This window comes from Tupaia chinensis, unplaced genomic scaffold, assembly GCF_000334495.1.
Source record: "Tupaia chinensis unplaced genomic scaffold, TupChi_1.0 Scaffold000074_1, whole genome shotgun sequence".
Taxonomy (NCBI): Eukaryota; Metazoa; Chordata; class Mammalia; order Scandentia; family Tupaiidae; genus Tupaia; species Tupaia belangeri.
Window position 1 is genome coordinate 2,101,678 of NW_006159534.1, and position 16,196 is coordinate 2,117,873.

The window sequence follows — 16,196 nt, forward strand, 5'->3', positions numbered from 1 at the left end:
CTGTGGGCCTCTGGTTCTGTAAGGCTCGACGCCTGCAGGGCCTACCTGTGACCAGAGTGGACAGATTAGCAGAGAGAGCTCGGGTAAACGTTGGCGAGTGACACAGGTCCCAGTGGCCCCTGAGAGTTGGCGTGGTATCCCCAAACTGCACACCTGAGCCAGCAGGAGGCTCATTAGAGAGGGACCGGGTGGTGAGCCAGGCCAGCTGGTGTTGGGGTGATTCCCTGGGGTGAAAACTCCCAGGGCAACCCAGCCTTGAAGGGCTGGAAGCCTCATGCCCTGGACTCAGAGCAGCTGGGGACATGGGACAGGGCCTGGGCCCCTCTGCTCAAGTTCTGGCCTTGGGGAGGGGCACCACGGTGGGCACTCCTGCCTCCAGTGTCCATGTGCCAGCTGTGCTGGGTCAGAAGCCTCTGGTTCAAACCCTGGCTCTCTGGCCAGTTGCTGTGTGAACCTGGGCTGGCACCTCGCCTCTCTGAGCCTATTTCTCATCTGTGAGGCGGGGACATGGCATGTACCTTTCAGGATGGCGCTCAGGAGACAGTCCTAAGATGACCATGATGACGTCAGCAAAGTGGGTGGGTAGCCATGTTTCGGGAAACCTGGGACTTCATTCCCTTGGTAGGAAAGTTTTCTTTGTCTTTTTTTGGAGAGGTTTTTGCTATAAGGTGCATGCGCTCGCCAGACAGACAGACAGACAGACAGAAAGCGAGAAATGATCCCCCCAGGGGGATGGCCATGCCGCAATCCCTTCTCTTCCACTCTTCTCTCGGGATCTTGGGCACACATGCACACGCGCCTGGCGTGAGTTTAAGCCACCAGGTCCGGGACTCAAACAACAGTCAACTACATGGGAGTCCAGCGACGTAGCCATTATGCCAACTGCTGGTCCCGGAAAGCTTTTCATAGGCACTACAGTTACTATGGTGGGGGCCCTTCCTTCCTGGACTGCTGGAGGCACACGTTCCAAGGGGCATTGGCATTGACTTCATTTTCTCACTCACCCATTCATTCACTCATTCCTTCACCCGTTCATTCATCCTGTGGGTCTTCGATGCTTGCCTCCTCGGCGTTGGGCAGGGGTAAGAGATTTCCAGTGGGGTTGGTCAGAGGAGGAAAGTGACGTGGAGCGAGCTGTTAGCAAGTCCTTCCTTGCGTCTTCTCTGACTTTTGGATCAGCTCCAGCTGCTTTCCTTGGGGAGACTGCTGCGGCCCGAAGCCTGGCCAGGTGGGGTCCACCAGTGGAGTTGTCTTCCTACAAGTGGGGCCCATATGCCTGCTTGGTGATACATGTTGGGTGCTACACCTCCGTCCTCGGCTTCTCTTTCTTTCCTTTCCCTCCATACCTGCATCCTTCAATACTGGTCAAGTTGGTTAGGCTGTTGGTTCTCCGTGAAGCAGCCAAGCTCACCGTTTTATTTCACTGGGGGCTGGGATTTTTTTCCTTCTTTTTCACCATAGGATGCATGCACTTGCTGGAGAGAGATGGAGGGAAATGAGAAATTACCCAGTCTCCCCTAGGGGAATGGCCATGCCACAATCCCTTCTTCTCAATTCTCTTGCGATTTTGGGCATACATACACATGTGCTTAGCATGATTTTCACGCTGCTGGGTCTGGGACTTGAACTGCAGTCAGCCACGTGGGAATCCAGTGCCTTAACCCCCATGCGACCTGCTAGTCTCTGGGGCAGAGTTGCAAATTTTAACCATGCCTGGTATCTCATTACTTACTAATTTCTTTTTTAAGATAATACTTGGTGTTTATTCAAAACATCTATTTTGTTCCCATTGTGATCAACCAGTATTTTAATGCATTTATTTGATTTCTTTCCTTTTTTTGGGGGGGGGAGAGGTTTTTGCTATTAGGGCATGTGCACTTGCCAGATAGACAGAGAGAGGCAAAGAGACAGAACGTGAGAAATCACCCCCCAGGGGGGATGGCCACGCCACAATCCCTTCTCCTCCATTCTCCTCTTGGGATCTTGGGCACGCATGCACACGCGCCCGGTATGAGGTTTAAGCCACTGGGTCTGGGACTCGAACTGCGGTCAACTACATGGGAACCCAGTGACATAGCCATTATGCTAACTGCTGGTCCCACATTTATTTGATTTCTAATTAGTTGCTTCTAATTAATAATTCTGGCAGCTGCAATTAATATAAGAAATTGAATTATACATGCATATTCACACACATGTATTTATATACATATACATATAGACTGGATGCGGAGTTTATAGAGAGGGCTGATGGATTTGGAACGAAAGCCAAAATATAGACAAAATGGGTGCAAAACAAGAAAAAGAACAGCGGTGCCTCACCCCACTTCCACTGTTGCTGCAGCTGTTAGAAACAGCTGGGGTGGGGTGGGGTGAGGTGGGGTGGGGAAGCCACTGGCTCTCCTGGTCATCCGTCTTACCTCTTACCCAGGTGGGCATGGCTGCTGTGGCCTGTCGCAGGACACTTGCACCACCTGCTCGGCCTCGGCTCTCTCTCTCTTGGTCTTTGGCTGTTGCAAAACCTGGAGCCTTGGGGACAGTGTCTTCACAATGCACACCCCACAGGATGGCACCTTCTTCTGGGTCCCCTGGCTCTGGAGTAGGGGCTGCCCTACGGGGCTGGTCAGGTCAGGGGGGGTGCACACGGGCCCCCGCAGTGAGGGTCCTGCTGGCTCTGCTCCGGGGGAAAGGTAATAGCAGCTGCTTCCCCTCGCCATTGGTATAAATCCCACAATCAGGAAAATTGCTTCAATTGCTAAAAAACGCTGGTGGGAAAGTCCATTTATTTTTCATTTTTCTTGTGCACTTGCCGCCCTCCCGCATGAATCACTGTCGGTGTGCAGATTAAATTTACACCCCGTTATCTTTCATGTCTCGGGTGCTCCGTGTCAGCTGGGCTTCTGGTTACTGAAAGGCCTGTCTGCTTTTTCATGGCGGACAGGTGGCCCTTCCCACAGGGGAGGCCGCCGGGGGGTCTTTGTTCTGTTCTGGGGTCTTCTCCAAGCCCTCCCCTCCTCAGGTCCCTGTCCCTGTTTTGACCACGAAGGTGGAACTTACCTTTGGGGAAACTCGTTCTTCCCTGGAGCTGTGTCTGCTTCAGCCTCTGCGGCTGACTTGGGACACACTTTCCAGTGAGCGTGATGACGACTTTCTTTCTTTCTTTCTTTTTCTTTCTTTCTTTCTTTCTTTCTTTCTTTCTTTTCTTTCTTTTTCTTTCTTTCTTTCTTTCTTTCTTTCTTTCTTTCTTTCTTTCTTTCTTTCTCTTTCTTTTAAGTTTTTATGAGACAGCACCCCCAAGAGGATTCTCTCTCTCTGTCTCTCTCTTTAGATTTTTGTCATAGGATGCATATGCTCACCAGAGAAAGACAGAGACAGAGAGAGGAAAAGTGAGAAATCATCACCTGGGGGGTGGCCTTGCTGCAATTTCTTCTCCATTCTTCCCTTGAGATTTTGGGCACACACACACACAGTGTGAGTTTCAAGCCGCCTGCTCCAGGACTCAAACTGTGGTCGGCCTTGTGGGAGTCTAATGTCTTAACCACTACGCCACCTGCTGGCCCTCCACGAGGGTTCTTACACTATGATCTGTCTCCTGCTGCGGCCAGCCCAGATCACGGTTATGTGCACGTGTGCCTGCCCAGCATTCACAGCCAGGCCTGGACACGGATCCAGGGCCTTCCCAGGTGGGCCTGACACTGCGGTGTTGCCTTACTGTCGCTCCGCCCCAGCCCCTTTCACGGTAACGCCTGCTTTGTGGACTGGCCATAAACAGCACGGGCCTCCTTGAAATCACTCTCCAGTAACAGACAGGTTTCCCTCCTTTTGTTGCACACACACACACACACACACACACACTCACACACACCCCTGGGTGTCCACCTGCTTCCTAAATACAGGTTACTGCCATTTGGGAGAAGGCCGGTTCCCACCCGAGTCCTGGGAGGCACGTCGCTGCCCCTTTCCACGCTCTCCACCAGCAGGTTCAGCCCTGGGTGTGCGTGCCCTCTGGGAGCAGGTTCTTTACCGACTGACTTACGTAGTCGAGAAATATTAACTCCACTCTTCTGGTCTTGAAGGTCTGAACATCTGATGAAAGCCCAGGCCCCCTCCTGAGGAACAGTTTTGAACTGTTTGGGGGTGCGGTGCAAAGCCCACCCTGCACCCCAGCTGAGAACTCCTCTAAATGAGCCTGCTTCCACACACTCCAGGGCTCCCAAACCGAAGAGGCATTCCAGGAATGCAGAAACCTGGAGCCTTACTCAAGCCAGGCTGTTGTACGGGTCTCGGGTCTCGGAAGAGAAGTCCCTTGGACCAAGTCCTCTGGACCACGCTCGGGGTGTTTGGGGGCTCCCCGTGGAGACTCAGAGACCCCCACTTCTCTCTGGAACACCATGTCCTGGTGGGGGGCTTCGGAAGGCGCAGCTGGCCGAGCCCGTAGCAGGCCCCTGTCGCCCCCGCAGCAGAGGTATCATTACTGCATAAGAGACCCATCATTCTGCATTAATCTGGGATTCATCATGATAGCCATGACCATAATTAATTTATTTGGTATTAATGTGGATGAAATATGTACTGTCCTTTCAGGGGAAATCAGGCTGCCTATAAGCATTAGTTAAAAGGACCATTAAAATCAAACCTTCCCCAGATCCATTAGGCGAAGTCTTTCATCCTGAAGAAGATGAAGTTCTGCCGTGTGAAATGTCATGAATAATTAGGTTGATTGCTGTTTTAAACTCTGCCCCTGCCTCCCCGGCCCTCCCGCCTCCCTCCCGCAGTGGGGAAGGCCCCCCTGAGGCCAGGCACCCCTTTCTCTGCCCATGTCTACCCTGGACCCTGAAGTCCCTCGCGGCTCGGTGACCAGAGGTGTGGCTCTAGTTATGTCCAGGACTGGCTGGGGCGGGGGCCTGCAGGGACCACTGGGCCCTATTTCCCCCCTTCCTTCCCTGCGTTGGCAGTGGGTGACTTCTTGCCTTGAGGCTGGGCCCCAAAGCAGGGTCCAGGGAGAGGGCTGAGGGTGCATTTTTCAGGTGGAAATCTGCAGACCCTTTGTTGCCCCGACATGTTGCAGGGCATGGACGTGCAGCTTCCCAGGACCACCTGCACACCACACCTCAGGGCTGTGTGTGGGATGGGATGCAGGCTGGCACCCAGGACTTTCCTGGGCTGAATGGAAGGAGAGGAGTGGACCGAGCAGAAGACACCGTGGAGAGAGCCCTGCTCCCTCACCTCCACCCACCCCAGCGCCCGCCCACTGCCCTGGCTGTGGACAGTGCTGCCTCCTGGTGGGGCAGGGCCTGCTCGGGCAGCGTGTGCAGTGGTGCCTGCTGGGGGACTTCCCACACGTCGGCCCTGGCACAAGCAGCTCCCAGTGAGGGCGGATCTCGAGGAGTCAGCCATGGGCACGCGGGGAGGGCAGGGTGCAGCTGGGCATGTGGTGCCCTGGGGTGGCCTGGGAAGGTGCTGAGGCTCCAGGCACACCACAGTGAGGCTGGCCGGAGGCGAGGCTCCGATGCACTCTGGGTGGTTGGCATGGAGGATTATGGACACCTTGAGTTGGGGACAGGGATTTCTGGGAAGTGGGGAGAAGCCTCTTCGGCTCCTGCCCGTGTCCTGATCCTCTTCTAACCCGACAGGCGCTTTGGCACAAAATGCACGGCCTGCCAGCAGGGCATCCCCCCGACCCAGGTGGTCCGCAAGGCCCAGGACTTCGTGTACCACCTGCACTGCTTCGCCTGCGTCATCTGCAACCGGCAGCTGGCCACGGGGGACGAGTTCTACCTCATGGAGGACGGCCGGCTGGTGTGCAAGGAGGACTACGAGACTGCCAAGCAGAACGGTAAGCGCACCACCGCCAGGCGGGTCCAGGCTCTGCCCTGCCCTGCCCTGCCCTGCCCCGGTGCCTTCCCTTCCCAGTCCCTTGGAGCCGCAGAGCCCGGCCAAGCAGCCTGTCTCCCACCCTGGGCAATGGGCTCCGGGCCTGCTGGGATGGGCTGGGACTGCAACCGGGAGCTTGGTTGACCACAGGCACTTGAGGTTGCTACTTCCTTTTGCATATGGGGGTGCACGTTTACCTCAGCACCCTCAGGCCTATGGCTGCAGTCAGGGAAGGCCGGGTCACTGGCCTAGGTCGGCCTTCTGCAGGTTGGTCTGCATTTCAGCTCCTGGTGCTCTGTCTCCCCCTCAGACTGGGCTGTGGAGGGCAGGGGCTGGGGTGCCGACTCCTGGTGCTGGAGCTGCAGCGGGTGCCGTCTGCGGGATGAAGAGGAGGGGCCTCTGGCTACTCAGGGAGACTCCGCCCAACCATGTAATTTCTCTGGGCCCCCAGGACCTTACTCCCGGCTGCAGTGGGAGCTCTGCACAGGCCAGGCTGGCATCAGGCCTGTTTTCAGCAGCCGCACCCGGAATCCTGCAGGCCCCCTCTCCATGCCTGTGGAGCAGCCTTGTTCTTTCCAGCGCCTGGATGGGGCCCAGCAGGCACAGGGTCCTGCACCCCTCAGGAAGGCCTGGTAGACTCCCTGTTCCCTGCAGAGCCATCTTCAGGTTCTCACTCACAGCTGGGCCCACAGGGTAAAGGTGTGTACCTTGGCTCTGAATTTGGGATCTGGCCAAACCCATGTGGGACTCTCGGATGAACAAACTCAGAAATCATCGAGGTCCTTTGCCTTAAAGTAGAATTGTTAGCAACTCAGGGCGTTACTGCAAAAGTAGCTCTTATTGATAGCTCTGGGCTTGATTTTAAAGAAAAAAGACAATTTCATATATCTCTTCCTAGCTTTTTCCTGGGCCCAAACATATGTGTTACACAAGGGGACTTCAAAAAGTTAATGGAAAAAGGAATTGAAATACAGGTTTCTTTCTTCCCTCCTTTCTTTCTCTTTCTTTCCTTCTCTCTTTCTTTCCTTCTCTCTCTCTCTCTCTCTTTCTCTTTCTTTCTTTCTCCTTTCTCTCTTTCTTTCTTTTTTTTTCCTGGAGGTTGAATGTGCTCCCCAGAGAGAGACAGAGAGAAATGGAGTGCAGGAGAAAGCACCCCCTAAGGGGCACGCCATGCCACAATCCCTTCTCCTCCATCCCTCTCACCTTTCGGAGTTTGGAGGACACATGCACACACACTCAGCATCCTTCTCAAGCCACTGGGTCCAGGACTCAAACCACATGGTCGGCCGTGTGGGATGCAACTACCTTGACCATCAGGCCACAGGCTGGCCCAAGTGTAAACTTTCCCCCCTATTGCAGAGGTGCGTGCACTTGCCAGAGAGAGGGAAAGCACCCTTCAACAGGACGTGGTCCTGCCATGACCGACCCCCTTTCCTTCATCTCCCCATCCTGTCCGGGTTTGGGCAGGTATATACTCGTGACTGAGGCACTGTTCAAGCCACTGGGACTGGGGCTCAAACCAAGGTTGGCCATGTGGGATCCAGTGTCCTTAACCATTAGGCTATGGGTCCAGTTTAGTAAATTTCTTTGGATGCAGGAAAATTTTGAAGTCCATGCATAGCTTTTTCATAATATATGTTTTCCATGAGCTTTCAAACACTCCTTGTGTAGCTCTGATCGATATGTGGAAAAATAAGCTTTTTGCTTAATAAGTACAGTTTAATTAATTTATAAATTAATAAATCGGGGTTGTGGTGCTGAGCAGCCAGGGCTAATTCCGAGGGACCCTTGTGGGGAGCCACCTGGAGCTCAGGTTGACTTTGCAGGAGGCAGGGAGGGCAGGGGTGCTCATAGTGGGGCTTCCTCTCCTTTTTGAGGACCTTCTGCCCTGTCAACCCACAGCTCTGACCTTTCAGGATTAGACAGAGGTCCTTGCCTTCTTCCTCCAGAGACTGGACCTCTGTAAACCCATTCCAAGGCTCTTTGCCTTAATGTACCTAACTGCTCTGGTTTCTTTTATTTATTTATTTATTTATTTATTTATTTATTTATTTATTATTATGGAGAGTTTTTTTTTTTTTTCCTATAAGGGCGTGTGCACTCACTAGAAAGACGGTGAGAGACAGAGAGACAGAAAGCAAGGAATCACCCCCCAGGGGGGATGACCACACTGCAATCCCTTCTCCTCCATTCTCCTCTCAGGATCTTGGGCATGCATGCACATGCGCCTGGTGTGAGTTTAAGCTACCGAGTCCGGGACTTGAATCACAGTCAACTACATGGGAGTCCAGTGACAGCCATTATGCCAACTACTGGTCCCTTATTTATTTATTTTAGAGAGTTTTTTTAAAAAGATTTTTTGCAACAGGGTATGTGTGCTTGCTGGAGAGACAGAGACAGACGGACAGAAAGTGAGACATCACTCTCGGGGGATGGTTATGCTGCAATCCCTTCTCCTCCATTCTCCTCTCAGGATTTGGGGCACACACGCACACATGCCCGGCATGAGTTTTAAGCTACCAGGTCCAGGACTTGAACTGCAGTCGATTATATGGAAGTTCAGTGACATAATTATTATGCCATCTGCTGGACCCCTTCTCTGAATCCTATTGCTTTGGAGTCAGTTATGATGTCAGAGAAGACTGGCACCTCTGGTCCCTCAAAGCAGAGGGACTCTGTGATACCCAGACCCTTCAGAACACGGACGCCCTGCATCAGACACTAAGCAGGCACGACCTCCACCGGCCCGTCCTGGTTCTCCTTGTGGAGCCTCAGTGAGACCCCGAGCACACTGACCCCGCCTCTCCTGGTGCTGTGGATGGGGCAAGAGAAGAGGAGACGCGTAGGCTGGTCATGACGGAGCTCGGAGGCAACTGCTGTCGGGAGGCTTGTGCTTTTGTCGGGGAGTGTTTGCAGCACAGCCGAGCCCACGGGACAGCACGACACTGGGTCTGGCACCAGAGGCTGGGTGGCGTCCCCGCGGACTTTCAGGTCTCCAGCCGTGCCTTGGCCTCCCAGATCTAAAAGGAGGATAATAAAACCTCTCACAGAGGGCAGTTTCCTGAGGTTTAAGTAGAATAAGGCTCGTGACCAGGCTGTTAAATATGACAGCCCAGTTGGGAGAGAGATGCAGATAGGGAGGTGAGGCGTGTGTTATGTGAGGCGTGTGTTAGGCTAGGCAGCTGAAGGCTATGCAGGACTCGGGTGTGTCCCTCAGGGGTCCCCCGTGCCTCGGCTGTCAGCAAAGCAGGGCCGCTGGGCAGTCCCATTTGTCTGCTGCAGGACGTCTGTCCATCTTCTCAGTTGTTTCCGGCTTGCCAGGGCCACATGCTCTTCCAGGCTCACGCTCCCTCCCTTGAGCTAAACAAAGGCCCCACTATCAGCCATTTGCACCTTAGCGTAAATGATTTTGTTCGCTGGTTCCATCTCCCTGGATATTTGCATTTCCAATATAATGAGGTTGCATTTTATGCCAGGGACAAGTTCTAGGAGACCCTGCATAATTCAAAACTAACATACTTTAAGACTAATTTTCCCATAGGAATTAATGTAAAAAGTAGGAGGGGGGACGTGAATTCTGGGAGCACATAAATCCATAACGGGCGAAGTGTATCTTTGCCTTAATGCTACTTTTTATTTTCTCAGCATTATCTCTAATACCTTGCAGAATGCTCTCTCCTAAATTAACAGCCAGGGGATCGTGGTCTTCCTTGGCCTTCCTCATCGCATTTTATCACATTTAACTTCCGTACCAAAGGTATTGATTTTTGGGTACATTTTTCAGCACGAGCACTGCCACCACTACTTAATGAATACTTGGATGACATTGTTATAGGATATAAAAAGGATTTTAAATTATAATAACAGCGAATGTTAAAATAACAGCATATTAGTCCCCATAATCGCAAGAAGAAAGTCCTGTGCATATAAGCAATGGTGTGGAACCAATGGTCACCGATCTGAAACCAACAGTTTACCAGGCAGGGGGACAGGGGTATGTCCCTGTGACTCTGCTATCTGGTCATGGTGACAAGAATTCCTAATTCACCAGGCCAAGTTATTTGGGCATTAAATGATTCATGATGATTCAAAACATTTTTGGGAGTTTCATTATTTCGAATTTTTATAAAGATGGGACCAGCAGTTGGCCTAATGGCTATGTCACTGGACTCCCATGTAGTCAACTGTGGATCGAGGCCCAGACCCGGTGGCTTAAACTCATGCTGAGTGCGTGTGTGTGCATGCCCAAGATCCAAGAGGAGAATGGAGGAGAAGGGATTGCAGCATGACCATCCTCCCTGGGGGGTGATTTCTCGCTTTCTGTCTCTCTGTGTCTCTCTGTCTTTCTGGCAAGCACATGCGCCCTATAGCATAAAAACCTCTCCAAAAACCAAACCAAACCAAAACAAATTTTTATAAAGACTATACCTTTTTAAAAAATTTATTTAATTTTATTTACTATTTTAAAATTTGCTATAGGGCACGTGCACTCAACAGAGAGAGAGAAAGAGGGAAAGTGAGAAAGCAAACTGCCAGGTCCAGGACTCAAACTGTTGTTGGCCATGTGGGGGTCCAGTGCCTCACCCGTCACACCACCTACTGGCCCGAAGACTGTATCTTTTTAAAGTGTATAATTTCCTACCTACAGTACTTCGACTTTGCATTGAATGCCATCATGCTGTAATTTCTGTGATGATATCTAAGTACTAGAATTCAAAGTGAAGGATTTGGAAGGTTTTCTTCAGTCTTTTGGAATGACCGCTGCATGGTATCATTTCTGGAATACACTCTCTGTAGTTCCAGGACTCCAGGGAGGGAGATGGGTGATGGGGGTTCTGGGATGACAGTGGCTCTACTGGAGAAGAAAACAGCCCGAGGAGAAGACAGGACAAGACAGGACGCTGAGGCCTCTTCCACCTTTATGGACTGTAGTGTGAGCCTGAGCTGCTTAACTGCTTCATTTCTAGAACACGCCACCACATGCAGGGCAGGTGGTATTGCCCTGCCCCCCCCCCAGCCCCAGCCTCAGAGGGGTGAGGTTACCTGCTCACGTCACCACTCAGCAAGAATGCTGAGTCCAGGGATTGAACTTGGAGTTCTCTGACTCCAAGGAGAACCTTTCACAACTGTGAGGACTGAATGTATGTAAACTCTTTAGTCGACACCAGCACATAGTAGGTGCTTAATACATGTGGGCCAGGAGAGGGTTTGGCGTGGAGAGGAAGGAGTAGAGTCAGGGAGGAAGTAGGAATGTTGTAGAGACTTCAGGGGGCCGGTGCCAGGGGACACCAGAACCAGGGAGCCGGGGAGCCACCCCTTGCCTCCCCCAGCAGTGCGGAGCGGGAATGGCAGTGGATGCACCCCCCTCCGCCAGAAGAAGCACCATTTACACTTGACTGTGTGCTGTGGGCTGGGCTCGGGGCCTCTCTCTAGGACTGACCCAGAGGGGAGCAAACCAGCCTTAGCCAACAGGAACTTGAGGACTCTCTACTCAAAGTCCACAGAAGACTGTGCTGATGGGTGTGTTTTCCTGAATAACCTGAAGAGCAGTGTTTTTCTTTCTTCTCCATTTTTTTAGAGAGATTTTTGCTATAGGATGTGTGTACTTGCCGGAGAGACAGAGAGACAGGAAGTGAGAAATCACCCTGGCCATGCTGCAATCCCTTCTCCTCTATTATCTTCTCGTGCTTGACCTGAGTTTTAAGCTGCCAAGTCTGGGACTCGAACGGTGGTTGACTACGTGGAAATCCAGTGACGTAGCCGTTATGCTATCTGTTGGTCCTAAGACCAGTGTTTTTCAAAAATGTAGATTGTGATCCACAGCAAGAAACTCTTCTTCCTTTTTTTTTTTTTGGTTGAGATTTTTGCTATAGGGTATGTGTACTTGCTAGAGAGACAGAAAGTGAGAAATCATCCCCCGGGGAGATGGCCGCGCCACAATCCCTTCTCCTCCATTCTCTTCTCAGGATTTTGGGCACACACTCAAATATGCCCAGCATGAGGTGTTTTTTTTTTTTAAATAATTTTTTTCATTTTATTTATTACTATTATTTTAATTTGACCAGAGAGAGAGGGAAAGTGAGAAAGCAAGTCACCAGGTCTGGGACTCAAACTGCAGTTGGCCATGTGGATAATCCAGTGTCCTTAACTATCACGCCACCTGCCACCACAACACCCTCTCCTCCAAACCCCCACTCCCCACTCCCAGCCCCCCAGTTTTTAGCTGCCAGTTCGGGACTGGAACTGTGGTTGACTACGTGGGAGTCCAGTGACATAACCATTATACCATCTGCTGGTCCCAGGGAACTCATATTTTAACTCAGCACAGACTCATGGGAGGAAACATGAATAAGGTCCATGAAGCAAACCATCCTATCCCGCTCCTGCTCCGTTCTGTCTTCCTCTCTTATTTCCTCTCTTGGTTTTGACTCACTAAATTGACGTTATTGCTGCTGGCTTCTGGCTCAGAGTTCATGCAAAGAGAGCTTCGATGACTCGGGAGCTGCAGGCCACCCTGGAGGGAGCCAGGGAGGTCACTGGGGACCCCTGGTGGGAGAGAGCACACATGGGTGCGTGTCCCAGGAAGCGTGTCCACGTCAGTGTGAATGGGAGCGGGGCCTGAAGGACAGGGAAGCCGAGCCCGGTAAGCAGTGGGTTTCCCCGCAGATGACTCAGAGGCGGGCGCCAAGCGGCCCCGGACCACCATCACGGCCAAGCAGCTGGAGACGCTGAAGAATGCCTACAAGAACTCCCCCAAGCCCGCCCGGCACGTGCGGGAGCAGCTGTCTTCCGAGACAGGCCTGGACATGAGGGTCGTGCAGGTGAGACGGCCAGGATGTCTCTGCCCTGCGGGGACCTGGGCCTGGGGGCCTGTGTCTCTGCCCGATATAGAGGGAGCCTTGGGTGCTTGCTCTGAGTCCTGTCGCTGGTCCCCTGGCGAGCTGGCTTAGGGCCACGCCTCAGGGCTTTAGCAGGTCTGGAGAGCAGTGGGAGGTGGGGAGGGAGTGGCACATGGCACTGAAGCTTCCGGCTTTCCCAGCCCCCTGCTTGATGAGGCTGGGCTGGTGGTGACACTTGCCCCCTATGTGTCCCTTGTGCTTGTGAGGCAGGTTTGGTTTCAGAACAGAAGGGCCAAGGAGAAACGGCTGAAGAAGGACGCGGGCCGGCATCGTTGGGGGCAGTTCTACAAGAGCGTCAAGAGGAGCCGGGGCAGCAGCAAGCAGGAGAAGGAGAGCTCTGCGGAGGACTGTGGGGTTAGTGACAGTGAGCTGAGCTTCCGAGGTGAGCAGGGCTGCGGGGCCAGGCCCAGCTTTACACAAACCCGGGGACACCGTGATCCTGCCACTGGGAGGGTCTGTCCCTCTTAAGGCGGTGGCAAATCCTTCCTGGGCACCGGCTTGTCCCCAAGACTCACAGTGAAGGGTGGGCAGATGTTAGTGGCCCTTTATGAAGGGGTGACAGGGCACTGCTGCTGAGACAGGAAAGCTGGGTGCCCTGGGACCTGGCTGAGCTGCGTCCTGGGTCCCGGACTCCCTCCTCTCTGCTGCCCAGGGTCTCCATCACCAGCCCACCCAGCTGCAGACAGAGCTGCATCTCACTCAGCCTTGGGCCCCTTGCCCTCTCTTGCATTTCTCTCTTTTGCAGGGATGCTGGCTCACCTCCCACGGTCCCCAAAGTAACCCCTTCTTCCTGTCTTGGTGGCAGGGAAGGCGTGCTCAGTAGGGCCCCTTTCCAGGGAATTCAGTATTGTGATGCACGTGAGATGGGGACCTGGCTTCGTCTCTGCAATCCATCCCCTCCCCCCCATGCACCTCAGCCACCCCTGCACACATGCTTTGCAGCATGCGCTACACTCAGGTCTGTGCGTCGGCAAACTGCGGACGCCTGCATGTCCGGGTCCTCAGGTTGTTTGCAAGTAACCGTAACTGCTCAGTTGCTGAGTCCTCCAAAGGGGAAGGGAAGAGTACTAAACTAGGGATGAGGAGCCTGGTTCCGTCAGGTGGGTTCACTTCTCTTGCGCCTTAGTTTCCCATCTGTAAGGGGAGAATACCGCATCTTTGCCTCACAGTGCTGTGTGGGAGACCAGTGCGCAAAACCGACTGGCTGTGCCGGGGGAAAGCTAATCACCTGAGCACATGTGGAAGGTATGGCTGACCTGGGGGGCCTGTGGCTCACACAGAAGGCCCTGGTTATACAGGGTGACAGATACAGGCAGAGGCCACGTCATGGCCATTTTACAGTGGGGCTGAGCTTTCCTCTTCCTGCTCTCTTTAAAGGGCATGAGCCACCCTAACGCACTCATTTTAATTTTTCATCTTCATGAGTGGATTGGCCTCAGAAGGGCCGAGGTGATGAAGTCTCGTGCAGAGAGGTTGTGTATAGAAATTCACACATAGGCCCGGGGAAATAGAGGAGTTTCTAGGACAGAGGATGGAACAGGTGGCCTGCCTAAGAGGATGGTAGCAGGGATCTGCTAAGACCGAGCGGTCAGCCTCCTCTCGGAATGCAGGGTTTGGGGCCTCTGTGGGGACTCAGAAGTCGTATGCTCACCTACTGAGCCTCTTGGCAGGACTGGTAAAACCACTTAATCTCATCTGAGCTGCTGAAGTCAACACCTGGAACACACAAGACTGTTTTGCAGCTCATTTCTGTTGGCTGTGGGTGAGGCATGAATAATCTATTTCTTAGGCCTAAGCAGCTCACCTCTGTGGGAGACATTTCTTTCAGCTAAAGATTCCACTAGATCCCCTTGATGAAATTCTTCAAGAAACAAGAAGGCCCACTTGCCTTAGACCAGTCAGTCCTCTGTCCCTGGTGCAGAGCTTATGGAATAGAGAGAGAAACCAATTCTGATACAGAACCTCTTCCAGGTAGACCAGGAGGCTTTTGCACACATCTGAGTGGTTCTCAGCTGCCTTTGTCCGGGTCCTATGGGGCCTGCTGATTCCCAGCCATCTCAGCCAGACACTTCTCTCAGCTTGTAGGCTCTCCGAATAACTCCCGTCTGTGGTCTCCATTTGTGACATGGGTAACATAGGACCCACGGACCCCTGGGCACTCCTACTCCTCAGTGTAGCCATAATATCTCAGTACAGGAGCCATGCGTGCCCAACACACTCCCCACACATTTGCCCAGCCTTCTGGGCCCTGGAGAGCTAGTCTCTGCAGGCACTTCCTGTTTTCCCCATGACCAGGTTGGTCTCTGAGGTCAGGCCACCATGTTGCTATCTGACCCGTTCGTGGCAGAGAGGCAGCTGCTGCCCTTTGGGTTTCTCTCCTGGTCACGTGTGCTCCTAGGGTCTGGAGAGCAGGGGACCACTGGTGGCTGACAATAAATCTCCGTTCTTTCGTCCACAGAGGATCAAATTCTCTCAGAACTTGGCCACACCAATAGGATTTATGGCAACGTAGGGGACGTTACAGGCGGACAGTTAATGAATGGGAGCTTCTCCATGGATGGGACAGGACAATCCTATCAGGACTTAAGGGATGGGAGCCCCTATGGAGTCCCCCAGTCTCCGTCCTCCATATCGTCCCTGCCTTCTCATGCCCCTTTGCTCAATGGGCTGGATTACACGGTGGACAGTAACTTGGGCATCATTGCGCATTCAGGGCAGGGAGTGAGCCAGACGCTGAGAGCCATGGCTGGGGGACCCACCTCCGACATCTCCACAGGCAGCAGTGTAGGCTACCCCGACTTTCCGACTAGCCCAGCCTCATGGCTCGATGAAATGGACCATCCTCCTTTTTAAACTTCTCTCCTCCCCACCCTACCTGTCCTCCTGGCTTGAGAGAATATCTTCAAGGATCAAAAGGACTGGCCTTCTGAGGATCAACAGCGTGCCACTGTGAATGTCCATTATTGTCAATGGAGGGCCTCTGCTGTGTCCTAGAAGGCTGTGAGCCCCACTAGGGCATTGTTTTCCTGGGGAAGTGGAGGGTCGGCTGCTTCACCTCGGAACACGGCACAGGGATGTCCAGCCTGGAGCTGGGGATGCTGGGATGCTGGCTTGTTGGCTCTCACCCCTCTGCCCTGCTTAGAGGCTTTGGCTGCTCAGTGCTTTGGCAGCACGAGGGGACTGTGACAGGTCGCCTTGGCCCAGGGACTCTCCTCCAACTGGCGCATCTCATGCAATGCCTCCCAGACCGCCGCTCTCACCAGAACCGAGTTTTCTGAAGTCAAGGTGTCACGGCCCTTGAGTCTAATAAAATGATTTCTGGACTGCCCTATGGAACACTCATTTTCAAAAGAAAAAGTCAATTATTAAAGGTCAGCGAAAACTTTGATGGCCACAGTTTGAGTTTCAAAACATGCCCCCTCC

The 16,196-nt window shown here is 53.0% G+C and overlaps 1 protein-coding gene across 1 annotated transcript in view; it reads left to right on the forward strand.

The window, feature by feature from the left end:
• Positions 1-15,626, forward strand: part of LHX4 (LIM homeobox 4) — a 50,026-nt gene extending 34,400 nt beyond the window's left edge. The window contains exons 3-6 of the mRNA XM_006142315.1: positions 5,634-5,836; positions 12,541-12,695; positions 12,984-13,155; positions 15,232-15,626. Of these exons, the coding sequence (XP_006142377.1) occupies positions 5,634-5,836; positions 12,541-12,695; positions 12,984-13,155; positions 15,232-15,626 (925 nt within the window). The remainder of the gene's footprint in view (positions 1-5,633; positions 5,837-12,540; positions 12,696-12,983; positions 13,156-15,231) is intronic.
• The last annotated feature ends 570 nt before the right edge of the window (positions 15,627-16,196 follow it).